This window comes from Cavia porcellus, unplaced genomic scaffold (genome assembly GCF_034190915.1).
Source record: "Cavia porcellus strain 051 isolate PalLab524CR breed Dunkin Hartley unplaced genomic scaffold, mCavPor4.1 scaffold_5, whole genome shotgun sequence".
Lineage (NCBI taxonomy): Eukaryota > Metazoa > Chordata > Mammalia > Rodentia > Caviidae > Cavia > Cavia porcellus.
In genome coordinates, this window is record NW_026947488.1 from 66,808,479 (window position 1) to 66,836,230 (window position 27,752).

The following is a 27,752-nucleotide window of genomic DNA, read 5'->3' on the forward strand; positions in this document are numbered from 1 at the left end:
GGAAACAGCCACCCATGTGAGATGTAGAAGCGAGCAGGCGCTGGCTGGTGGCCTGGGAGGAAAAGAGTGGGCGAGGCAGAGAGCAGCGTAAGTCAGCAGTTCTCAACTGGCGGTGACTTTGCCAAACCTGCAGGGGTTGTTTGGCTGTCTGGACACATTTTTCTTGTCATTACTGGTGAAGTATTACTGGCATTTAGTGAGTAGGGGCAGGCATGCTGCAAAAGCCTTGCAGTGCACAGCCCAGCGCAGAACAAACACCAGCAGCCCGGAGTGTCCACAGCGCCACAGCTGAAATACTCAGGCATAGATGAAGGCCATAAATGACAGAAGTCTGTGGCCGGGGCTCTGTCACGGAAGAGAGCAGCTCCACTGCTGCCTGGAGTGTGGGGCCACAGATGTGAGGGTGACGAGAATGTGACTGGAGAATATAGCAGATGCCAGGCCCTAGCAGCTGGAGGTGTGACACAAGGGCATCTAAACCCAGTGCCAGGGGTGCTAACAAAGGCTTTCAAGTAGTGTTTGGGAAAACAACAGCCAAACTCAGTTTCTCCTGCATTCAGGAGCATGCCCACCCCCCAGGTCATTTCTGACATTAGATGTTTAGGGGTTTTCCCTGTAAGGCAGAAAAGAGTTCTGCAGTGGACACCAGCAGGTATCCCCTACTTGAATTCAATTCTGACATGCTATAGTGACACAGTGGTATCACACCCCACAGGTTGAAGGCTCAGTGCCCAGGGCTGACCATCTTGCTCTGGCTACTTTCCTTTTGCTTCTGATCTGCTTGCTGTACATTGGGGTTCCCACCACACCCTTCCTTGGTTTGATTGATAACCTCAAGCGACTCACAGAACTTGAGGAAACACATCTGCTGGCTTGGTCTAAAGGACATTACAAAGAATCAAATGAAGCGGTGCATCTGCTGAGATGTGGAGGAAAGGCAAGGTGGGTCTGTGCGTTCCCACTTGGGCGTGTCACTGTGGGGACCTCCACACGTTCAGCTACCACAAGTGCTATGACGCCTGTTTTATGGAGACCTCATTGCAGGAGTATAATTAAAACATGGTCAACAAAGTCAAAATGTGACTGGACAGAAAGTATCATATAATACTAATAGCCAGGAAGTGAGGGGCAGCAAGACCTGTTTATGCAGAATCTTCAGCACTCTTTCCTTAGGGAGATGGGACAGAGTTCATTCTGATGTGCTTGGTCCTTTTTATCACCTACTGGCAGATAAGGTGGCTCAGGGTTTGCTAGCTCCTCTGTTTGCTTGTGCTGGAGTTGACCCCGGGCCTTAGGCATGCTAAGCACTTGCTCTACCACTGAGAATCCAGCCTGAATCAGAGAATTTCCCTACGGTCAGTGGTACTAAGGCAGGAGAGGGGAGGTGAGAGCTTCTGTGACCTTCTCTGGGAAAGGAGTTACCGGCCAGGAACTAAGAAAGGAAACTAAAAGCTGGGAAATAACAAAGTCATTCCCGAAGGACAATCAGAAAGACACAGTAGCTACAAAGTTAAAAAAGGAGGAAAATGTAGCTGGAGACGCAGCCCAGTGGCAGAGCACCTACCTAGCATGCATGAGGTCTTGGGTTCCAGCCACAATACTGGAAAAAGGGAAGGAAAAAAAAAAAGGAGGGGAGTGAATCAGAGGCTTTGGGAACCCCATGAACAGCTACACTGACCAGCGAAGTTGTGGGAATTAGAAGATTCAACCACGAGGGCAGCAGGTGTGGTAGGAGGGGGCTATCACGTGAGATAATACAGCCAAACTGGGGTTTGGAGTCAGAGGGAGTCTTTAGGGTCAGGAGTAAGAGGCACTGACTGTTGGAATAGTGGTTCTGCCACTTACTGACTGCTGTGTACAGATTTTTAAGCTTATCTGTTGCATAACTAAAGGACGTTGGGGATGGGGGCTGGCATCCAGCCAGTGCTCCATGAATGGATCTCGCTATGGCAGTTAGACTGCAGTGCCAACTTAACTGGCCTTGGGATCTGCCCTGGGGATTAGTGGAAAGCACTTACAGATGTGTCTGGGTGGGTCGTGGAGGCATGGTCCTGGGGTCTGTGTCTACTCCAGCACCCTAGCTCGGTTCCTCTGCTCTAACCCCTTCCACCACAATGTTTCTGCCTTGAAGTCAGGTGACTGTGGACTGAATCCCCCCAAACCGTGAACTAAATGAAACCCTCCCTTTTTAAATTGTGTCAAGTATTGCATCCAGCAATAGGAAAGCTGATGAATGCATGGGCCGTTCAGAGTGCCTTCCTCTAATTGGCACAGATATGCCTCTTAGGCTGGCCACAGCCCTGCTCATGCTCAGTCACACCTCTTCTCTGAGTCTGGTTAATACTGTCTGTATGATAGGGCTGATGAGGGAGGGGAATAAGAAACAAGATAGGGCTGGGTATAGCGCAGTGGAAGGATGCTTGCCTACCATGCACGAGGCCCTGGGCTCCATCCCTAAGCAGAGGGTCAGCTACTTGATAGGCACACAAGAAATGGTTGCACAAAAAAAACAAGGGCCAGACCCTCCATCATGGTCTCCACTGTTGCACTTCTTTCTGGCACTGTAGGTGCTCAAGTGGCCTTTGCACCTGCGTCTTGCTCTGAGTCACAGGGAACTGGCACAACCCCAAGGCTGCAGCTGAGTGGGCAGCAGGCAAGGGTGGCAGCTCACATCTAGACTGAGCGGAGGCACCACAGTTCTCCTGTAGGGTTTTGTTTATTCTAGGTATTAGAGGCACCATGGAAAATATGCTACTGAGATTTGCAGAATTTGAAACCCCTGAAGAGCACCCAGGTGAAGGAAGGATCTTAGCTGTTGATCTGTAACATGTGTGCAGCTCTCACCAAGCTCATGTGTCTTAAAGGCTTCTGGAGTTTTCTTCTTAGGTAGCTATACCAAACCAAGATGTGTTGACAGTAGTGGCTACACCTGTTGATGGTCCTGTGGGCCAGGCCTCGGGAATGTACCCAATGTGTCTGAATGCTTCCTTCTTCATCACAGGGCTCTGAGACAGAACTGGGAGAGGCTAGGGAGCAGGGTTGGGGTGACCTGCTAATCACTGGTGGTGCTGTAGAAAGCATTATCAACAGCACCCCTTTTGGGGCTCTCTCCCTGCCCAGGAACTGGCTGGCAGAATACTGTCGCTGTCTGTGCATGAAGCGTTTGGCCAGCCCACCCCTGCTCAGGCGGGCGGAGCCTCGAGCTTGATCCCCTGGGGTCCAAGGTAAGCATTCCTCTGAGGTCTGCAAAGGCCACCGCTTAAAGGCGCAGAGGAACAGCTGGGAATGAGAACAAAGCGGCCAGGCCCCCCTCGGAGGAAGGAAGGAGTGAGCCCCAGGAAACAGCTGATAGCGCTAAGCTCAGCTTGTTTTTTTCCTCTGCTCAACAGTTCTCCTGCCACGGCAAACAAAAGATGTACATTCTGATTCCCTCTTCTGTTTGGATTGTGCTGTCAACTGGGTCTGGTTTGTGATGAGCTGCGGACAGAGGCATCCGCGGGTGGGTTCTGGTCCTGCTGGCTGGTTAGTGTGCTGGGAATGGCCCAGCTGCGTCTCTTGCCTGTCCCTCAGCCAGCCTGACCGCGCCAGGGACTCTAGCATTGGCATTTCTTTTAATGATGAAATTTGAAGTTGTCAAGTTTTCAGATTTAGTGAAAGCTGGAGGTTTACCATGACCTTGACCCTGAAGGACCTGTACCAGTGCACGGGACATACCTTTTTCCGTGGACAGTAAAACTGTCAAGATGTGAGCTGCACCCTGGTGCCCCCAGGAAAAGCCCCTTGCTGGGTTCACTTCCAAGGTCACAGCCACCCTGGGACTATGCAGAGTGAGGGCCCCGCCCAGCCTGGGCCCTGCCACCTGGCTCCCTTGATCTCTGGCTGAGGTGGCAACAATCAGGAGGGTCAGGGAGAGCCAGAGTCTGACAGGCCAGCAATGGAGGCGCTGTCCGGAAGTTCCCCACAGGAACTGGATCTTAACTCCACCCAAGGCGCCCACCTTCAGAAACAGGCTGGACCCCCCCCTAGGTGACAGGCAGCCCCAGGATAGAAGCAGTCCTCTCAAGGTCACTGAACCCAAGGGACCTCTTCTTGTTGCTCCCTGGGGAGTGACAGAGGTAGGATGCAGACACTGCCCAGCATCCTAAACGCTGCGAGGACCCTGCTGGATGATGTGCAAGATGCACTTTGTTTTGCTTGACTGTGTAGATCTGCCAAAGGGCACCCCAAAACCAAAACCAAAACCAAATGAAGGAGGAAAAAAAAGATAAACCGCAAATAAAACCCTCTACTGAAAGGTCTGTGGCTGCTGACCCTCTGGGGATCCCTGCAGCCCTGCTGATGGCAGTTCTAGTCACATGGCCCGAAGGAGACTGATGTGCAGGGCTGGTAGCTGTAAGAGTTAAGCTAGCAGCAGAGGTCAGTGTGGTTGGGCCCTGCCCCATGCTGCCTGGCCAGCGCTCTCCTCCTACCTCACTGAGGAGGCAGTTCACATGCAGAAGACAAATGGCATAGAGGGCAGGCAATTAATTTTTTCAGCTGGAGGCTGTGATGGAATGTGGGTGCTTAGCGTCTGGCATGAGCCTCTAATTCCATTCTCCGCTGAAAAACCTCCACTTTTCAACAAGTGATGCCCTTCCAAATGCTGTGGCTGAAATTTTCTGCCTTTAGCACCGAAAGGTGAATTTAGTTGAGAAAATTATTTGGAATGAACCTAAAGCTGTGCTGTTTCATACTCTTGCCAGAATGCCAGGGAACCAGAGGGCTGTGCAGATGGGGGACCGGTTCTCTCTGTATTTACTGAGGAGGAAGAGTTGTCTCAGGGCACAGTTCACATTGCATGATCTAAATTACAAGAAACAAACTTTAAAGGTCTATTGGAAAATTGGGGACGTATAAACATGTCCAGCTAGTTAATAATATTAAAGAATTTATTGAATGAGATAATGCTTTGAGCTGGTTTTGCTTTTTATTTCTTTGCAGGACTGGAGACCAAACCCAAAGGTGTTCTACCATTGAGCCACATCCCAGCCCTTTTGGTTTTTATTTTGAAGCAATCTAAATTGCCCAAAATCTGCCCAAGTAGCTGAGGATTAAAGGCACGAGCCTCTGTGCCTGGCTGTTTTGACCTGTTTTTTAAAGTGACCTTATCTTTTAGAAATTTACAGCAAAATACAAGCAGCATAGTGATCAGGATGGTCAGAGGAAGAGGATAAAGACAAAATTGTTGAGGCAAAGGATACAATGAACTTGTGATTCCAGACTCCCTTTTGTATATGTTTGCAATTTCCCATAATAAAATAGTCCCATAATAGAAAGAGTTGAGGGAAAAATAAAGTTCTCTCTAAAAAAGAAAGAAAAGACAAAGAAATAGAAAAATAGAAGCCAAAAGTAACAAGAATAATTCCACGGTTTCCAAAAAACAAGAAGAGGCAAAATGGAAGGGAGAAAAAGATTGAAGAATTACATAGTATGAAAAATGTCCCCACTACAGACAGACAGTGATTACTGGACTGCACTGGGGCCAGTGCTATGGGCAGGAAGATCATGCTCCAAGGTACAAGCCTAAGAAATTGCATTCCATTGAGGAATTGGGCCTCAAGCTTCACTTGACTAATGGAGCCAGGAGGTGAGCGGGAGTGGGCGGCTGGGTTCCCCCTCCGCTCCCACTGTACTCCTGCCAGAGGAGCCCCAGGCCCTGACCAACCACAGCCAGTGTGATATCACATGCACCTGCCCTCAGCCATTCCCTCCCCCCTACGTTCTATTAAAAAAAAAAAAACTTTCAAGCATAGTGCAAAATTAAAAGAATTTCACAGCAAGTATCTGCAAGATATCTACTGCTTAGAATTGTCATTGACACTAATGTTTTTATTAATTTTTATTTAGTTAGCTTCATGGGGGTTCTGCTTTTGTGTTTTTAGACAGCCCTGTTATGACCCTGAACTCACTATGTAGCTGAACTCACTACTCGAACTCAAAGTAATCCTTCTCCCTCAGTCTTCAGGTACTAGAATTACAGGTGTGCACCACCACCTTGGCTGACAGTGGCACTTTTTTTTTTTAACCAGAACTATATTCTAAGTGCCATAACATTTACCCATTAAAATATACTGGTTTTCAGTATATTCACAAAAAATATCACCACAATCAATTTTAGGACATTTTCTCTACCTCCATAAGAAACTACATACTCCTTAGAGAGTTGTTCCCATTCTTTCCATCCCTAAATAACCACTAATCTATTTTCTGTCTCCATGGAATTGTTTATCTTAAACATTTTATATTAATGTAATCAGACAGTCTGTGGTCCTTGGTGACTGGCTTCTTCCATTTAGCATACTGTGGACAAGTTTATTTATGTTGTAGTGTGGATCAGTACTTCAGGCGTCAAAGAATATATCATTGCTGGTGGTTCACACCTATGATCCCAGCACTTGGGAGACTGAGGCAGGATTGTTGCCAAGTTCAAGACAAGCCCGGGCTACAAAGTGAGCTCAAGGCCAGCCTAAAGAGCATAGCGAGACCCTGTCTCAAAAAGACAAAAAATTAAAAAATAAAAAGGAAAAAATATGCTATGTTATACCACTGACATTTGTCGTTTGATCGCCTGTCTATTCATCCATACTCTCTAGTTTATGTCGGTTCTATATTTCCAAATCAGCTCACTTCCCTTTTTCTTCTTAGCATCTTTGGCCTGCACACCTTTCAAATACCGGTCAGACCACACGAGGTGCCAAGGAGGTGGGGAGCTGCTGTCGTTAACCATACGTGCACTCTAACAGATGGAGACAAAGGGGAAGGGAGACTGGACGCAGGTTTCCCCACCCCGGAATAGATAATGTCTCAGTGTCACCCACATCTCTCCCCCTGGCCCCTGGCCCATCATCCCCCCACTCAGCTCCTCTGTCCAGGGATGTAAATCCTTCATGTTCATTATTCCATCCCTTGCAAATGCTCCTTATTTGGACGGTCTTCCAGGTGTGATAGATTCTTCCCCATGACCCAGCTTCCTCCTTTCTCTTCAGTGAAATACCCCCAACATACACACACACACACACACACACACACACACACACACACACACACCCCATTACACTGTTTACTCTGCTGTATTGAATTAACCTTTTGACCTGTCTGTCTCCATCAGTCTCTAGATCCTCAGGGCAGGCTAGACTCTGTTATGTCTTGATGTTCCTGGAACTCACTGAGGATATGGCTTAATAAATGTTTGCTGGGTACTGAACAGGGAAATACCTAGTCTCTGCCTTTGCTGTTGTTTATTTACTGAACATTTTGTTGGGTATGCACCAAGTGAGGCCCTGCAGTTAATCCCTGGGTTTTAATTTTTAAAAAATGAGTAACAGGATTCTGAGCCTCAGAGATGCCTTTTTGTCTGGACAAATACAAAACTGGATAAGATGCCAGGATAACAGATGTAAACTGGGACTGTCCCAGGCAAACCGAAGCATATGGTCACCTAATTATATGCCAGCTTGGATGAAAGCAGCAGTACCATGCTGACTCATGCCCAGACTGTGAGCCCCTAGTCCCTTCCAGAAATTTCTTGCTTGGGCCACTCGCTTTTCATTAGCGTTTGACTCATTTGTGCTCTTCATTGTTGTTATCCAGGTAGAAACTATCCTTGAAATTTAATGTTCTTAAAGAATTTCATATACGGGGCGCATATGAAAAGACGTAACAGGAGGAAAATTTCTTTTTCTTTTTCTTTTTTTTTTTTTTTTTTTCTTGTCTTTTTCCTTTTTATCGATACCGGTTCCGGGGATTGAACTCATGACTGCTTGCTTGCAAGGCAGGCGCTTATGCCGCTGAGCTAAATCCCCAGCCCCAGGAGGAAAATTTCTTAATGAACACCTGAAGCGCTTTTCTTCCTCTTTTTCCCTTGGTACCGGGGATCGAGCCCACAGCCTCACACTTGCCAGGCAGACACTTTTGCCACTGAGCTAAATATCCGGCCCAAGGCCTGAAACAGTTTCCAACAGTTTTTAATGTACTGAATCACGGAAGTATAGTCAGGTGTGAGAACCATAATATATTTAGATTTCTTACCAAGCTGCTTTATTCTCTTTATTTTTTAGGTTTTTATTGGTGTATTTTAGATATACACCATGATAACATCCATCATAGGGAATTTGTATCTGCACATGATATATCTTGATTTTTCTTTTTTTCCATTCCCTGCCCTCCCTTATACCCCTCTTCCCTTCCTTTTTTGTTTTGTTTTTGTTTGTTCTTTGAGACTGGATCTCTCTTAGTCCAAGTTGGTCTTGAACTCCCAGCAGTTATCCTGTCTCAACCTCCCAGATACTGGGATTACAGGCGAGTGCTACCATACTGGGCTTCCCCTCCTTCTTTATGAAAATTTTGTTTCCAATTTTTCTTTCTACCCTTTTTTTTTTTTGCCTTTTCCCTTCCTTCCATTTCCTCTCTCCTCTCCCTTGTTCCCCTTCCCATTTGCACACCTCCTTCCTATTTCACAGTATCTACCTTACGTCTTTATTCCCTTTATTGATGGTCCTTTGGGTAGTTCCAGCTTGAGACTATTATGGAGAATGGAGCTGTGGATGTCTCTATATAGAGTCCCTTTTCTTTCTTTTGAGTTATTTCTTTGCAGTACGTACTCCAAACTTAAATAATCTGGCTGGAGGACAGGACACGTTGATACCTCGTCCTCCCTTGCTCTATGTCCTGTTGCTCTCCTAAACTTCTGATCAATTTACAGAGCGAATCTATCTGTTTTCCACATTTCTGACAATAATTTAAATTATTTTAATGTACTGATAAGAGCTTATGATCATCTCAGGGTGTTCTTTGTTGCATTTTTAACTGCTACAGGAATTACGCTTTGTACTCAATGAAAAAGTAATTACAGTTTTTGTGAAAACATATTATGATATAAACATGTACTTTATAATTATATGTATCTTATAGGTATTTGTTAAATATTTGTGGAATGAAAGAATTCCTTAAAGTCAGTGCTGTCACAAAAAGCTACACACCCATGACTCCACTTTTAGGAGGTGCTTAGAGTAGTCAGGTTATAGGGGCAGAAAATAGAAGGATGAGGAGAGGGGGAGAAGGGGGAATAGCTCTGAAGGTTGCTTGCACATCCGTGGAAATGTACTTAATGCTATAGAACTGCACACTTAAGATGGTAAATTTTGTGTCGTATGTATTTTATTACAAATATATCTATAAATATTTTTAACCCATTGATCATTGGCATGTCTCATCAATAGAACTGTCCCCTCTGTATGTGCAGTCTTCCATGTTAAATCCTGCAGTTTTCTCAGTGAAGATGGCAGTTTTAATCATCCAGTGCAGAGATTAAACAAAGATGTGTGATGTCAATGTCATGACACAGCAGACAGAGCAAGCATCAGACTAGATTATACTGTGTGAGCCTTCAATATTAGTAAGAAAGTGATTAACCTTAAAGAATCTTATGTATCGGGGCTGGGGATTTAGTTCAGCGGCATAAGCATCTGCCTTGCAAGCAGGCAGTCATGAGTTTATTCCCAGTACCGATAAAAAGGAAAAAGACAAGAAAAAAAAAAAAAAAGAATCTTATGTATCTACTTTTCTTTGAATATTAAAAAAGGCAGAGCTTAGGAAATCTTAGAGATATTCACTTGAACTTAAAAATGAAATGACATGAGAAATTGATTTTTTTGTTTCAAATTCAGCCATTAGTCAGAGTGGCCTCCTCCTGGCTGCACCAGAGACTGCTGGGAGCCCAAACAAATTAGGGTTCCCTTTCCAAGGAAAGCAAAGAGGAGTAAGTACTCGGATGGCAACAAGCAGTGTCTGCTACCTTCACCTGAGTGTTTTTGCTCCATCTTCTTGTTTGCTTGGGGTACAGGCTGGAACCAATGGTTACATGGCTCCTGAAATCCTCGTGGACAAGGTGAGCTACTCCTACCCTGCGGACTGGTTCGCACTGGGATGCAGCATTTATGAAATGGTGGCGGGACGGACACCATTCAAAGATTACAAGGAGAAGGTCAGTAAAGAGGATGTAAAGAAAAGAACACTGAATGAGGAGGCCCTGTTCCAACACGAGAACTTCACGGAGGAAGCCAAAGACATCTGCAGACTCTTCTTGGCAAAGAAACCAGAGCAGCGCTTAGGAAGCAGGTAAAGGGGCATCAACACTGTCCACAGCAATGACATTGTATTTGTGCCAAATTTTGGAATTTATTATCATATTCCTGATGTTATTTTCCTATAGTGTTAAACATTTATGATTAAGTATATTTCTTTTTCTTTTTCTTTTCTTTTTTTTTTTTTGGAGACAGGGTCTCACTATGCAGTTTAGGCTGGCCTTGAGCTCACTCTGTAGTCCAGGTTGGCCTCAAACTCTCAGATCCTCCTGCCTCAGCCTCCTGAGCACTGTGATGACAAATGTGTGACACCATGCCTGGCTGATTAAGTATTTCTAATGCTTTCAAATCTATAAATACTTGATAAGGAAAATCTCCAAAATATAACTTAAAGGGATTAGATGAGGTTCAGAATAACTTTCATTTAAAAAAAAGAAGAAGAAAGGGAGACAGAGGGTGGCAGAACACTTGCATAGCACATGCTTAAGGCCCAGGGTTCCAGGCCTGGTACAGAAAACAAACAAATGAAAAGGGACACATAATTCAAGTGATTGTATTGAGCTGCAAAGAATTTATAGGGTTGGCTGTCTCTGATGAATGGAAATTGGAATTGGCAATTAATGTAAATGAGGGCTTTCATTATATGCCTTTATTGTCTTATAAATGTTGAGCCATTTCAATGAAGATCTATTAAAAAATGAGTAAAATGAAACTTTAAATAAAAACCTCAATCATACCCCCAGAAAATTCTGCCACTATTGAAAATCTCCCATAAAATTCCATTAATTATTCAGCAGATATTTAGTGAGGTGGTACACACCTGCAGTCTCAGGTACTTGGAAAGCTGAAGCATGAAGATTCCTCGAGCCCAGAAGTTCAAGGCCAGCCTGGACAACATAGCAAGACTATAACATTTCAAAAAAACAAAAACAAAACAATGGGTGACTGCATTATGCAAGGAGAAAAATCAATGGCTTTAGTTTGCATAGATTCATGTCCCTACTCTACTGCATACTGCTCATTTCATACCAAGTGATAGAAACTGTGAGTTTTAGATCTTGCTATGTAAAACTAGTGATCTGTGGGGTTGATGGTGAATTTAATGCTAACTTGACTAGGCCATAGGGCCCAGGTTTTGGTGCAACATTATTCTAAATGTTTTTGGGCAGGCCTTACAGGAGATTAGCACTTAAATCAGTAAGCACGAGTCAGACACCTGATCCTCCAAAACGTGGGCAGGCTTCATGCAGTCAAAGGCCTTGACAGAAACAGCAACCCCCAGAGGAAACCTCTGCTCACCTACAGTTCCGTACAGGACTCTTCCTGGGTCTCCAGTCTGCCAGAGCCCCACAGACTCTGGATTCCAGGTCCAAGTGGATGAGCCAACTCCTTGAAATTCTCTCTCTCTAGCTCGCTCTCTCTCTCTCATATATATATATATATATATATATATATATATATATATATATATATGTTGTTGAAGAGGAAAGACTGCCTCTTTCCTCTATCTCCTCTTAAGTTTGCTGGGGAAGCTACAAATTAAACTGAGAAAACAAATTAACATGAAAAAAGACAGGCTTTTACCATGCACACAGGCAGGAGATTTTTTAAAAATGTAATTAGGAGACAGAATTTGGGGTATATACACCATATTAATGAGGAGGAATGGGAGAGAGAGAAAAACACTCATGGGAAAGCAAATGACTTTTAGGAAACATAAATGGGCTCTTAGAAGAATAGGTGGAAGACACAATAGCTTTGCAACAATCACTGTTTGGGCGAGGTGCTGGCCTCCTCCAGTCATTCTTTCCTGTTTGGGAATCTCCGGGAGGGAATTGGTATCCGTTGAATTCTTTTAGAAGACTCTGCTTTTAGGCATATGGGAGCGTGCAAAACCTATGTCTCTTAATTCTCAAACTCCTTCAATTCAAACTGATTTTGAAGCTGGGCACACACGTGGAATCCCAGCACTCTGGGAGACTAAGGAAGATCTCAAATTGGAGCCCATGGAATCCCAGCACTCTGGGAGACTAAGGAAGATCTCAAATTGGAGCCCAGCCTGAGCAATTCAGTGACTTAGCAAGATTCCACTGAGCGAGAGACAAAGGGAGAGACAGACTGGGGATGTAGCCAATTTAAAGATTCTGGGTTCAATCCTCAGTACAATATAATTTTGATGTCACAGTAGCATACCCTGGGTCCCTTTTACTTCCTGTTGTCTGGGACATTTGAGATTCTGATATAAAGTAGTTAGTAATTAGAAAGTGATAGCAATTATTTTTCATTTATTCTAAGGGAGATATCAGATAACATTCTAATTAAACCTTGAGCTTGAATATCTGAAATTGCTTAAATTTCCAAAATCTAATCAGTACACACATACATGAGCTGGAGATGTGGCACAATGGTAGAGCCCTTGCCTGGCATGGGCACAGCCCTGGGTAGATCCCCACTACCATAAACATATACTATGTATCTTAGTAGTACATAATATGTATGTGTAATTACACACAGAGAGAAATATAGGGTCAGGTACCAAGGTACACAATCCCAGCTGCTTGGAGGTTGAGAGTAGAGGACTACAAGTTCAAGGCCAGCCTGAGCAGCATAACAAGACCATTCCAAAAGAAAAGAAAAACACACACACATTCCCACTCATATACAAAAATATGAAACCTATGGCCATAAAGTGCTGACCGATTTTGAACATAACACAGGAAATCAGGAAGCTAATTTACTGTAAATCTTCCAAGTAGCTGATATTGGAAACTCTAGTACAGGGCTGTCTTAGCTCAGAATGTCCAAGTATAAAGTCAAGCTTCTGTTTTTGGCCTCATTTTTTTTCCTGCTTATTGGGGATAGAGAGCCAACTTAGAGGGCCTTCTATATATATATGCTAGGCAATGCTCCACCACTGAGCCAACCCCCAACCTGATATTTTTTAAATAGTCAAGCAAAATTCATGTGTGGTAACTTCCAAAATATAACCAATGGTGCCAGGGATATAGCACAGTGGCACAGCTTGGCACCTGCCTGGCAAGCATGAGATCGTGAGTTTGATCCCCGGCACAATATATATATATATATATATATATATATATATATATATACCATAACCAATGGCCAAATGAACTAGTCATTATTTTGAAGTTAGATAGAATTCTATATTATGTAGAATTAAAATATGGAACCAATTTTCCTATGAAAATTTCAACATCATATTGATGAAGTAAAAAATAAGCTATACTATAAAGGCAGCTTAGAACAAAACAGACACAACTTAAAACAAAACAGTCCCATTCACCCCAAGTCAGTCCTGGGTTCTGTACTCTAGGGAACGGCTCTTCCCAGCAGTGACTCACAGACCCAGGCTGCTTCCGTCTGCAGTTCCACAGGACCTGCAGTTACAGCAGCGAGCAGGGAGGACTTTTGGTGCTTTCTCCTGCCTCAGCGGGGAGGTGCCCTGCTCCCAACATCCCTCCATACCTGTCTGTCTCAGGCCTGAGGGTGAAGGAGCTTCCAGTCTCCTTTGTGCCCAGGAAGGAAAGGAGACGTGACCTGGATATGGCAGCACTGACAGTTCTCAATGGTCTCTCCTGCCCTAGCTCTGGAGGTCAGGGAGTCTCACAGGACACACAAACAGTGGCCCACAGTCCCTTTCAATGACTTTCCTGAAGTCACACCACCCCCTTGGATATCTCAGTCCACAAGTTTAATTCAAAACCTATCTCAGTCAGCCAGGCAGTAGGTCAGTTATTTATTTATGTATTTAAACATACTCGGGCTGGACCTAGGACCTTCTCACTGAGCTATAGTCTATTTTTAATTTTTGAGTCAGTGTCTTGCCACATTGCCCAAGCCAGGCTCAAACCCATGATCCTCCTGCCTCCCTGAGGCTGGGGTTACAGACATGCACCACTGTGCCCAGCTCTATCTCAGTACTGTAAACACATACTTTGGCTTTACAAGTTGGAATACTGACATTTCAGAAAAATGTCACCCTCAAGCACTGGATCTTTGCCGGAAGCTGCTTTACTAAGCAGATCCCCTTATAAAATATTGTTGCTGTGAATGTTTTAAATAAAAATGTTTATAACATTACAGAAAAGGCATATAAGAAACAGCTGTTTGGTGAAAGAGCTGTTTCTTATAGGTTCCAAAATTTTCATGCTAATCCTGTGTATTTTTAAAAAACTTATTCAAATGGGGTAATGTGTGCTGTATGTAGTGGTGTCCTCCAAAACCAAGACAGATGTCAAGCAGCATCTTAAGAAGTGGAGAGAACATCCCCCTTCTCGCCTGCTTTCACAGGCTTTTGGAGGGCACCAAGCCGTCCCTCCCTAGCATCACTGAAGAGGACTTCCTCCACAGCCTGCACCACTCGGAAGTTAATCTGGCAGAGAAGTCAAAAGCTGTTCACAGCATCTCTCAGTCTCTACACAGAGCCAACTGTGATGTTTGCCAATAAAAGCAAGGGTGAAGATCGCTTAGGATTTTTGCAGATTTCATTCTGCTCAGTTAGTTCAGCAGGACAATAGCAAGTAACAGCACAAGTGAGTGACTTCAATGACAATACTGCTGTTGCAGGCATCTTGGCACACCAAATCCCAGGTGTAGTCCTCACATCTGGGCAGGCGGTATCTTTGCTTCAATAACAGTTATGGAAAATTCACTGTCACCTCTGTGTAGGGTTCAGTACCACAAGAGCCTCTGTCCATCCTCTGAGATATATTCTACTCCAACAAGCAGCATCCCCTCAGTGTCATGTTCCGGTGTTATGAAATACACTGTCTTTGACAGCCCCTCCTATTATCCAAAATGTCAGCACAGAGACCAAAGTTATCAGCTTCTCAATGGCTCAGACCCCAGAGGTCGGAGCGGAAGTTGGGAAGTCTTGTCATCATTGGTGTCACCAGCAACCATACTTTTCTTGGGAAAAATATAAGACAGGGGTCCTGTCCCCCGAGTCATTTAATGGCTGGAGAACATAAGGGAGACTTCAAAGTGGCCTGATTCCCTCATGTTTTGTAATTATCTGAAAAAGACTATGGTCATCCATCCCTGAAGGACACACCAAGGCCTCTCGGGTCTGGTTTGCTTGGAATACCATTCGCTCATCCTGATGCTCTCCAGAGATGACTGAGCTCCTCACTATTTATCCATGTAAAAACTGCTCTGAGTGAATGCCAAGGGCCATCTTGACCCAGGGGCAGTGTGTTCTTGCCTTCTGGCAGTCATATAGGTGGCACAAACTCCTTCCAGGTCCCATGCCAAATCCATCATTCTCACAGATACATCCAAGTCTGGGGTTCATTCCAGATTTGCTTAGATGCAAATCTACCTTTATCCTTCTTCACTCACATTAAAAGTTCATGTGGCCTGGCATGCAGCACACACCTGTAATCCCGGCACTTGAGGGGCTGAGATCACCGTACGTCAGAGGCCAGTCTGGGATGCACAGTGTATTCAAGGCCAGCCTGGACCACATAGTGAGACCTTGCCTTAAAAATAAACAGTCTATCTGATACTCTAGAAAGGTGAATGCTTCTATGTAAATTATACCTCAGGAAATCTGACTATTTTTTGAAAATGTACTTTAAAGTCTCAATCTATCTCAAAGTTCTTACTGTAAAGATATAAGTCACATAAACACCAGCTCAGTAGATTCCAGGAAGTGGTAGGCCTACATTTTTCCTATCTTTCAGTTGATGGGAACATGGTGACTTTTGGATGAAAAGAGATACCTGGCACCCTACCCCCACCCCCAGGCAGCTCGCCAGACATGGTGGAAAGCACCCCGCAAGTCCTGGAGGGCTCTGAACCAACAGCAGCAGGCAGACAAATGGCTGCACCTCAGATGCCTCTAGCTGAGTTCTTCTCTTCCACAATAAAATTAGATTATGATTTTTTCTTCAAAAAATTCACCTTTATTCTCTAGCTTCCTTAGGCACATGGTTATTTATGAGTGCAGAAGCAAATTTATTTTTTTAAATTTTTTTTTATTTTAAAGCGATTAAGACAAAAGAGGACATAACAAAGCAGTTCAGATCAGAACAATGCAAGTAACACAGAATTTTACCACAAGACAAATCATAATTAACAGTATCTACCATAGTGCCTTTTTCTTTGAAATAGATGAGCATAGCTTCATATATGATAGTATCAAGCATAACAAAACAGTGTAAAACCATTCAAGAGAATGAAAGCATTACAGGGCTCTCAGAACCAAATAGCAAAGAACGAACAATGGTTACTATATTATCTCATTTTCCATAGAAAATTTGTTTATATTGTCCAATATAATAATATCCAATAAGATATAACAGGATAGAACAAAAGGCAACAGAAAAACAAAAGCATAGTAGGACTTCAGAGTAAGATGATACTAAATCAGCTCTGACTATTCTAATGTCTTCTTTTCTTTAAAATAGCTGTTTATACTATCACAGATAATAAAATCAAACAAACTAGGATAAAACCATTCCAACTAATGAATGCAGACATTATAAGGCTTCAGAGCAATGTAATTAAGAATCATGATTACTATAAACTCTTTATGTACTCTTACCATTTCTTACACTAGGGAGACTATTCGGTATTTACACATGTGAGTTTGATTTATTTCGTTAATGAGTATGGTCGCAAGTTGTGTCCATTTATTTATAAATATCTCAATGTGATCATTCTTTATAGCTGAGTAGTACTCCGTTGTATAAAAATACCACAGCTTTTTTATCCATTCCTCAGTTGATGGACACTTGGGTTGTTTCCAAGATCTGGCATTACAAATTGTGCTGCTATAAACATGGGTGCACATATATCACTGTGGTATGATGCTTTCAGTTCTTCTGGGAATATGCCTAGAAGTGGAATAGCTGGAATAAATGGGACTTTCAATCCCAGCTTTCTGAAAAATCTCCAGACTGACCTCCACAATGGCTGTACCAGTCTACACTCCCACCAATAGTGCAGGAGAATTCCTTTTTCCCCCAGAAGCAAGTTTAAAAAGAAAATAAAACTGGGCCAGGGATTTAGCTCAGTGGCATAAACACCTAACTGGCAAGCACAAGGTCGTGAGTACGATCATCAGTACAAAAGAAAATTAAAACTACAGGCATTAGAGGCAGACAGGGCAATCGCCTGCTGGCTCAGTTTCTCAGTGTAAGTGAAGAGCTTAACCTCGTGTGAGCTGGGAGCAGTCGTCAGTCTTACCATTAACAGCATCGTGGCTGGGCTTGACCTCCTGCCGTCTTTCCAGCCTGCCTGTCTGCTGTAGTTATTGTCTGACCTATGGGGGTCTTGAGGGAATTTTGGGGGAAACCCTCAATCCTTTTCCAAAACCCTTTCTGATATCTGGAATGGAAAATGTAAAAAGAGGCACCATGACTGCGAATCATTTGTACTAAGATAAATTTATGACAGAAATTGATTTCTTCCAAAGAAGATATCACTTAATCAGACCAAGGACTGCATTCACATATAAGAAAAATTCATTTTAGATCCAAGGCCACAAGAAAGCCCTCCTTTATTTCGTTAAGGCCTGGGTTTAAGAGGGCGCTATGATGGTCACCAAGCTTCCCACCCCACTCACACCTGCATAAATACTTCAGCGTACTGACTTGCTTCTAGCAAACAGAACCCCGCAGAAGTGCCAAGCAGCTTCTCTCCTCTTCTCTTTTCCCTCTTCCTCTTCTCTCTCTTCTCTTCCTCCACCTCATTTCTTCTGCTTCTCCACCCGTGAACCCCTTCTTTGCCCTGGAGAAAGTGAGCTACAATGACATGAAGCAGCCCTGTGGAGAGGCCCATGTGGTGACAGATGGAACCCTAACAGTTATCATAGGAGTGAGCTTGAAGCACACGCCCCGACCCAGCGGAACCTTCAGATGACACCACAGCCATGGCCAACGGCTTTCTGTTTTGTTTCGAGTGTTGGGTTGAACCTAGAGACTGTACCTCTAGAGGGGCTATATCCCTAGCCCCTCAGCCCCATTTTTAAAACAAGGTCTTAAGTTGTTCAAGCTCGCCTCAAACTTCCAATTCTTCTGCCTCAGCCTTCTGAGTAGCTGGGATTATAGACATGTGCCACCACGCCCAGAACTGGCCAACAGTTTCACTGCAACCTCACAAGAGACCCTGAGCCAGAGACACCCAGTTAAACAGTATTCAGATTCTTTACTGAGATAATAAATGTTTGCTGTTTTAAGCCACTAAATTTGTGAGCAGATTTTTACATAGCAGTTGTAAAAATTGACAGTTCATGCAAGAGGTTTTACAATTGGGAAGATGCGCTCTCTTTCTCTCTCTCTCTCTCTCTCTCTCTCTCTCTCTCTCTCTCTCTCTCTTATTTATTTATTTGGTACTGGAGATCAAATTCACAACCAGGCAGGCGCTGTGCCACTGAGCTATACCCCCGGCCCAAGGGAAGATTCTTTTCCCCTTGTTCTTTGGCAGATAGTAGAATAATTTCAAGCATGAGGAAGGAAAGTTTTATCGTGGTAACCATAGTCTGCAGTACCAGATGTCTTCTCATTCATACTATTGTAAATTATTAATGAATTTGGTTTAGTTTCCTTTTTTTCCCCTTTTAAGAAATACCACCAAAATTATGGACATTTGGACAAGTGAATGCATGTCATCTTTCAAATGAGGAGATATGGGTGCTTGCCTTTAAAAAGGGGAACAGAGGGGCTGGGGATTTAGCTCAGCGGCATAAGTGCCTACCTTACAAGCAGGCAGTCGTGAGTTCAATCCCTGATACCGGTAAAAAGGAAAAAGACAAAAAAAAAAAGGGTGGGGGGATAGAAACTGGGCATGGAAGAGCATGCCTGTAATCCCAGCACTCAGGAGGCTGAGACAGTAGGAACATAAATTGAAAGCTGGCCTGGGCTACAGAACAAGACAGTGTCTCAAAAAATCAGTCAGTCAACAAGCCAATAAAATGTGAGTGGGCATTGTATAGGAAAAGATACACATCTTGTTTCATGTGACCCTGAAAGGCCATGGATTGGAAGCTGCAGTCACTGGTCTTCCTGAACTTCCTTGGTGTCCCCCAAAACAATCATATCAAATGATTGACTGTTTTTCATTGTAGTTTGACTTGATTTAATTTTTTTGAGACAACAGTCTCACTGTGTAGTTCAGGCTGGCCTTGAGCTAATTATGTAGCCTTTGTTGGCCTCCAACTCACTGGGATCCTCCTGTCTCAGCCTCCTGACTGCTGGAATTATAGGTATGCACTACCACACCCAGCAAGTGCTTGAGTATTTTGTGTGTGTGTGTGTGTGTGTGTGTGTGTGTGTGTGTGTGTGTGTTTCCTTTTTTATCGGTACTAAGGATAGAACTAAGGACTGGAAGGCAGGCGCTTATGCTGCTGAGCTAAATCCCCAGCCCCAAGTGCTTGACTCTTTAAAAGTCTTGTCTTAATGAAGGCATTCTTTGAGCAATGAAAATGCAACTGTGTGAATAGTAGAATTTTAAATTATTATTTTTCAAAGTCATTCTGTCTTTAGAGTGTCTTTGCAATTAAAGTGAAATTGCATAATGAAAAAAGTTGCTACACACTTTGCATTGGTAGAACGTTTCTTATTTCTGGTTACTATTTTTCTGGCTGAGCATCTCTTTTCTCCACAGAAAAGACTCTGATGACCCCAGGAAACACCCTTTCTTCAAAACCATCAATTTTCCTCGTCTGGAAGCGGGCCTCATTGAACCACCGTTTGTACCAGACCCGTCTGTAGTTTATGCCAAAGACATTGATGACATTGAAGATTTCTCGGAGGTGCGGGGGGTGGAATTTGATGACAAAGATGACAAGTTCTTCAAAAGATTTGCAACGGGCGCTGTCCCCATCGCATGGCAGGAAGAAATCCTAGAGTCTGGGCTGTTTGAGGAACTGAATGACCCCAACAGACCAGCAGGTTACAGGAAGGGTCATTCATCCAAGTCTGGGGTGTGTGTGTTACTGTGACTGTCCCCTCTGCCTGCCGGGGCTCAGCTGACGTGGTCCCCAAATGTCTCAGCACCGCTGCGGGAGGCTGAGCCACCGGAGGAAACACCTCAGCCAGAGGTGGAGGGCTGGAGGAAACCGTGTTTCCTTTTTAGTTTCTTTCTTCCCCTCTCCCCCAACAAAAGTTAGTAAAGTCTCAGTTTTCTTGGAGGGCTGGGAATAGGAACGATCAGGTTTATTCTGATAAACCAAAAGCGTGAGCCCTCCGCCATCACATCCCCAAATTACACACAGTCTGCGGGGTGGAGCAGGGCACTCTGCTGTGTACTTGGCAAACCAGCTTGGCGATTCTTAGTAAATAATCATTTTAGGTCTTTGTGTTTCTCACTTCTTCATCTTTCAGTATTTCTGCTTCTTCTTCGGTACTTAGAATTTTGAAGCTAGAAATAAACATTCCTGATGTTCTCTCCCTTTTTTAAAAAGGAGCAGATTGCAATACATTGGTAATATTTCAGATTACAGAATAATTTTCAGTTTCATGGGGACTGAACCCAGGACCTTTGCACTGAGCTACACCCCTAGCCCTTCTTGAATTTTTTATTTTGAGATAGGGTCTCAATAAGTCACTGCATGGTCCAGGTTGAGCTTGAATTTGCTTCCTGCCTAGCCTGCCAGAGTTCTGGGATTACAGGTACACACTCCCACACCAAGCTGTCAAAGCGCTGTAAATACAAATATCCATGAAGTCTATGAATGTCAAGAAGCATTCTGTAAGTGTGGTTGGGTGTTTTAAGTAATATGCTATAAATTGCTTCTATACACAATCACATTTCCATCCTCCATCAGTTCCTAAACTTTGCTGAAACAGGGAATCACTTAGGGATCTTTTAAAAATACCAATGCTTGGCTCCTACCTGCGTGTGTTCTGATCTGTACCCCACATGTGGGGTATACCCTGGCCATTTAGGGTTGCCAACGTTCCCCAGGTGAGTCTAATATACAGCAAAGTTTCATAGTACTGCCCTATATATTTACATGTTATTGCATGTGAGTCTTGTGTTTGCTTTGCAGTACGGTAATAAAATGCCTGAAATAATCAACTCGAGAAAATGCTTATTTTGGCCCACAGTTTCGGAGGTTTCTGTCCTTGGCTGGGTGGCTCCACTGCGTCTGGGCTCCTGTGAGGCTGTCCACGATGGCGATGGCGGGATTGCATGGTAGAGAAAGCACCTCGCCCTATGGCCACCAGGAACCAAGAGAGAGGAAAGGAGGGGCCTGGTCCCACTGTCCCCCACTGACCTCATTTTCCTCCCTAGGGCCCCTCAGGACCCTTCTCTGTGCCACACTGAGCTCCTCATTTGGGCCGCTCAAACTTCAATCATACATTTGTATGGCGATTTTTCAAATATTAAAAGACTTGTGACTTGGGCAATTGCAGTATAAATGAAACCGAAGAAAATATGTATTCCTTTCAGAGATTCTCTTGGCCTTGAACCTTTTAGTTCCTCAACACACGGTAGAATGCAGGCCCCTTGGCTAGCTCGAGGCCTGAAGAGTGCACAGAACTGAGCAGATGGCAGTCCTCACGTCAGCCAGCACCACACTGCAGAGTTAGTGCTTCTCAACAGCACAGCCACGGTGGGTGTTCCAAGGATGAAAAGTATACTGGGGTCACAATATAAAGGTGGGAATACCTAGAAAAAGACACACAGATTTGATCCTTGACAAAGGAAAAGACAGCCTCTTCAACAAGTGGGGCTGGGGAAGCTGGACATCCGTGTGTGCAAGGCTGAAACTAGATCCCTGTTTCTAGCACTGTATAGAAATCAGTTCAAGATGGATCAAAGACTAGGTATAAAGCCGGAAATGTTGGAGCTGCTGAAAAAAGGCAGGAGGGGGAGCACGCTGGAAGCCCTAGGCACAGGGACTCTAACAGCACGGGAAATAATAGCAGTAATTGACAAATACCACTGTGTCAAACTCACAAGTTTCTGCATAGCATGGAAAGCAACTAACAGAGTGAAGACACAGAATACAAAAGGGGAGGAAATCTGTGCTAGCTGCCCTTTCAACAGAGAGTGAATGTTTAGAATCTATAAAGAACTCAAAAAAACAGACACCAAAAAATTAAATAGTCCAATCATTATAAGGAATTAAAAAACAATCAATACTGGCAAGCATTCTACACTGCTGGGAATGTGAATTAGCATAGCTGCTGTGGAAATCAGTACACAGGTTTTTTAAAAGTAGAACTACTGTTTGTTCCAGCTCTACCACTCCTTGGTGTATAGTCATGGGCTTAAAGTCAATATACATTCCAATATTTACTACAGCACAAGTCACAGTAGCCAGCATATGGAATGGTGCAGTGCCCATCAACTGATAAATAGTTAGAGAAAATGCAATATATATTCATCATAAAGAAAAAGGAAATTTTCTCATTTGCAGGAAAATGAATGGAACTGGAAATCATATTAAGCAAAAAAGCCAGACTCAAAAAGACAAGTATTGAATGATCTCTCTGATTGTGAAACCTAAAAAAGGTGACATGATACTAGAAGAGAGGCTATTAATACACAGTAGGAAAGGAATTAGGGTGCTGGAGTGATATAACAAAAATAATCACATGTAAGGCTGGGGATTAGCTCAGTGGCATAAGTGCCTGTCTGGCAAGCACGAGGTCATGAGTTCGATCCCCAGTACCACCAAAAAAAAACAAAATCACATGCATCGAAACCCAATATTCTGTAAAATTAACAGGCACTAACAGCAATAATAATAAAGATAAACATGTGCATGAGGAAATCTCCTTTCCCAGTAGTGAAATACTTGGCCAAAGTCAGTTTTAAAGTTTTGTCTCTCAAGACATTTACACTGTATATGTCATTAGCACAATTGAACGCCAAGATTTAATTCATGTGAATCTTTAGACAGTGAAATATGTGGAGAACTGATTAGTGAAAACAAATAATCTTTGCTTTTTACATGGTTGTTGTTTGTTTTTGTGTTTTTGAGGCAAGGTCTGAAAATACAGCAGACTGGCCTTGAACTCACTTTGTAGCCCAGGCTTTTCTTGAACTCGAAATGATCCTCCTGCCTCAGCCTTGCAAGTGTTGGAATTACAGGTGTGCACCACCACAGCTTGCTTACATGGCTGCCCTTGACAGTTATAAACCTTAAAAGGGGAAAAAATGTACAAGGAATGTACAGATAAGCACAAGAAATATTTTCTTGCCTGAAGATGTTCCATGTTAGCCGTTCTGATTTTCAGAAAATAATGATGAAAATAACTGGCTGAATTTTCTCAGCTGATGGAAGAAAAGAAACATTGCAGTTATTTAGATATCATTGACCTTTCAATAAATATTGGTATCTGCCCTGCGGCAGGCCAATGATCACAGGAGCCAGACCACGAACAGTCTGGTGAGGGGCAAAGTTTTTACCAAAATTCAAAGAAATAAAGGACAACGCAGTGAGCTTTTCACACACTTTAAAATAGTCTTTTCTTTTCTTTTGAGACAGGATCCCACTATGTAGTTCAGCCTGGCATTGAGCTCACTTCATAGCCCAGGCCAGTCTCGAACTTGCAATGACCCTCCTGCCTCAGCCTCCTGATAGCTGGGAATTCAGGCATGTGGCACCACACTCAGCTAAAATATCTTCTTTTATGTATAGCTAAATATAGTGGAGTTTTTGGCATATAGTTAATATTTGACAAAAGTGAACATTAGAGGTCCTATTGCTATCCCTTAAAAATTTTTTTAAACTACTGACTCGTGAAATCTCAGAACGTGAGGACACAGCCTGCATAACTTTAAAATGTATTATAATTATAGGGAAACATAAGGAAAACCATGTATTGTCTACATAAGGCCTGCATCCTTTTTCTGTATAAGACCAGGTAGTAAACATTTTGGACTTTGCAGATGGCGGCTGCTCACCTATCTCTACCTGTGTAGTGGGAAAGCAAGCACTGACAGTGTGTAAAGGGCTGGATGGGGCTGTTTTCCAATAAAACTTTATTTACAAAGATGCAGAGTGGGATGGGTTATTTTCTTTTTCTTTTTTCTTGTTTTTTGAGACAGGGTCTCACTCCCTACATACTCACTATATAGGCCAAACTGCCTTGGGCTATGGTGATCCTCTTGCCTCCAAAGTGCTGGGATTGTAAGCATGCACCACCACACCTAGCATAAGGCTAGAATTAATCTTCAAACAATAGTTTACTGATTTTAGTCATAAATTAACTCACTATTAAAATGACTGCTTTGACTGGTGCAACCACTGTAGAAAGTAGTGTGGAGATTCCTCAAAACACTAGGGTTGGAAGTCCCATTCTACCCGGCTATTTCCCTGCTGGGTGTTTTGCTAAAAGAGTTAAACACATTGGACCAGGGATATAGCTTAGCAGGTACAAGTGCCTGGCAAGTGAGAGGTCATGAGTTCGAGCCTTAGTACCAAAAAAAAAAAAAAAAGAATTAAAAACATCATACCACAGTGATATATGTGCACCCATGTTTATAGCAGCACAGTTTGTAATAGCCAGATCTTGGAAACAACCCAAATGCCCATCAACTGAGGCATGGATAAAAAAGATATGGTATTTTATATAATGGAGTACTACTCAGCCATAAAGGATAAACTGGACACATTTATAGGTAAATGGATGCAACTTGAGAACATACTCATTAATGAAATGAATAAGACACATGTGTAAACATCATATTGTTTCATTAGTGTGATAAGCTTAAAAACCCACAAGGAATATGTGTATGTGTATATATTTATATAAAAACAGTTAAGATAGTTATACTACTGATTTCTCTGAGTTCACCAAAAGGAAAGATTTGTGCTAGTATTATTTGGACAACTGAATGCAGATGTCTTGTGCTCTGGGTGAATGATTTGGGGATGACAATGAGCAATGTATGTACCATTGTTATCTCAAATGACATATTTTGAGATTTTGTTGCTTCTTATTCTTCTTTCTTCCTTTCTTTCTTTCTTTTTATCCTTGAATAAAATGTACTTGAAAAAACAAAAAAAAATTAAAAAATAAAATAAAATGCATTATATGAGTCTGTGGGCAATAGTTTAACAGTCTATAAATTGCCCAGAACCTGTGGGGATGCAAACCGTCAACTATAAACATATGAATGGGCCCTGCCTCCGTGTGAGTCTCCTGGGCTTCCTTCCCCAAGCATCCCCTAGGCAGCTTACACAACAGAAACATGGAGGCTGAGGGAGGACCTTGGTGGTGAAGCACTTGCCTCTCATGAGGAAGGGCCTGGGTTTAATCCTCGGTGCCACAAAAGCACAAGCAAAGACAAAGAAAAGAGAAGAAGAAACCCCCAGCAATTTGTTTTCTCACTTCTGGAGGTCTGAAGTTGATTTCTCCTGAGGCCTTGCTCCGTCTCTCGTGGTCTTCCTGCAGCCTGGGTCCTAATCTTCTCCTCTTACAAGGAAACCAGGCCTGGATTTGGGCCCACCACAATGACCTCATTTTAAATTAATTCTCGCTCTAGAGCTCCTATCTCCAAATACTGAAGTACTCAGGGTTAGGGGGAGTTTAGGGGATACAGTTCCACCCACAACACCCCCTAAGCCAACTCTATGTCCATGTGCTTACTCATTTTAACATTCCTTTACGCCATATAAATTGGTGATTTTTTTCTACTTATTTGAGCCTATGAACACTACCAGTTTCCTCATTACTAGGTTAAATCTTTAGCAGGCGTTCATCTGTATTTCTGTCCAATGATCATGATTTTACCTTTATTTGAGGAATATCCATTAACACATCTCAGAATATCACAATGAGACCAAGGAATCTAAAGCTAATTTTTGAAATTCTGATTCCACAGTAAAAGTTTTCAGCGAAAGCCTCCTTCCTCTATTCTCTTATAAAGCTCACAGCAGACATAAACCTCTGAACAGAAGGGGCCGGTAGGGTGGCAGTGACCCCCGGGTGCAGCTAGCGTGTCCCTGGGGGTCTGGCGAGGGTGCAGGAGCCAGCTGACGTGTTATTTTTACACCAGTGCACCCCTCCTTGCCTCTCCTAAGCTGCATTGCCAGCTGTCTTGTCCGTTCCTGTACCCTGTCCCTGCATGCAACAGGAAAAGCTGTTGGGGAAGAGAGAAACAGGGAGAATGCCAGCAGCCAAAAGGACCAAAGATCTGTCAGCACCGCGGTATACAAGCCCCAGGCCGTCCATGGCAAGCATCTTTCATCCGCCCTGCACCGAGGGCTGCCAGATAAAATGCAGGTTGGCCAGTTTCTTATGAGTCAGCCACAGGAAAGCAATGAGTGGCTTTTTTTCCCCTGGTGTGCATCCCAAATGCTACATGGGACTTACGTGGCGTAAAAAAGTGTCTTGAGTCCATGGGTACAAATAATCAACTGAGAATAATCTATGTCCCGGAGCAATGTAAGTACAGGGAAACTGCAAGCACACACAGTGCTCATTTGGGTTGTTTGAATCTGACCCGAATCTATCGGCACCATTCTTGGGAACACTTCTGGGTATTTCTTGGCAGCGGTCTCCAGGCTTGTTCTCTCCCAAAGAGAGGTGGCCGGCTGGGCAGAAGTAAGACACTACAAAGGACACATATTTAAGGTGGTAATCACTCTAGGAGCATGTGTGCAGGGTAAGGACAAACCTAACAGGGAGTGCCTCCTTAAACTCTGTGTCCTGCCTGTATGGCATCTTCCACTCACCCAATTCTGGTCCTGTGGACAAGGCAGCTTAGAGGTAAAAAGAAAACTCCCTCAGAGAGCCACATTTCTCAGGGCCAGGGATTTGGCTCAGTGGCACAAATGCCTGCCTGTAAGCACAAGGTTATGAGTTCAATCCCTGGTAGAGAGAGAGAGAGAGAGAGAGAGAGAGAGAGAGAGAGAGAGAAAACATTTCTTTGCATCCTCAGAAACAATTACCTGTATTTCATTCATTCAACACATAGTCATTCAGGGTTTATCCAAATTAACCTAATATTTCCCTGTGTTGTAGGAAAGGGGAACAAACCCAGGACGAACCAAGCCCATGTGAGTATTTCCCCATCTAGACTGCTAAATGTTTCACATTTTACTCTTCAACAGATATCCCTACTGGTCAATATAGACCTATAATTTTCCTGATTTTCTTCTGTCAAAAGATAAACTTACAATGATTTAATTTAATAATCTTAATTGGCTTTATTTTCTATTCTGGAATTGGTCAGCCCTTCCTTCCATAAAACAGAATAAGTGTTCCAATGAGCCCACCAGAAGTGAGTTTTATAGACAAGGAAAAGACTGCAAATAACAGCAAGCAAAGCTGGCGTGGTAACACATGCCTGTCTCTAATGCCAGCACTCAGACTGAAGCAGGAGGCTCACAAGTTAGAAAGCAGTATGGGCTACAGAACAAGACCCTGTCTTAGACAAAGAGCAAACAGCAGACAGGTGATTTGGGCGTTACCTGTCTTGCAAGACAGGGACAGAGCCACAGGATCGATTAAGAAAGTAACCGATTAGTAAGCACTAGGATACTTCAGGTCACCTATGTTGTGGAAGGATTATGGCATAGGAAGCTTCATTATCAGGCTAGTGGAAAGTGACCATTTGGGAAATTCAGCTGTGATATCTCTAATCCTGATTTCTCAGCAGTTCGGATAAACAATGTGATTTCAGCTTGATGCGGCAGAACTT

At 43.4% G+C, this 27,752-nt stretch overlaps 1 protein-coding gene across 1 annotated transcript in view; it reads left to right on the forward strand.

Annotated features, from left to right (window-relative positions):
- Grk7 (G protein-coupled receptor kinase 7) overlaps nt 1–21,167 on the forward strand; it is a 33,357-nt gene extending 12,190 nt beyond the window's left edge. Inside the window, exons 3-4 of the mRNA XM_003476754.5 lie at nt 9,881–10,155; nt 19,752–21,167. Of these exons, the coding sequence (XP_003476802.1) occupies nt 9,881–10,155; nt 19,752–20,088 (612 nt within the window). The 3' untranslated portion in view covers nt 20,089–21,167. The remainder of the gene's footprint in view (nt 1–9,880; nt 10,156–19,751) is intronic.
- Nucleotides 21,168–27,752: the final 6,585 nt, after the last annotated feature.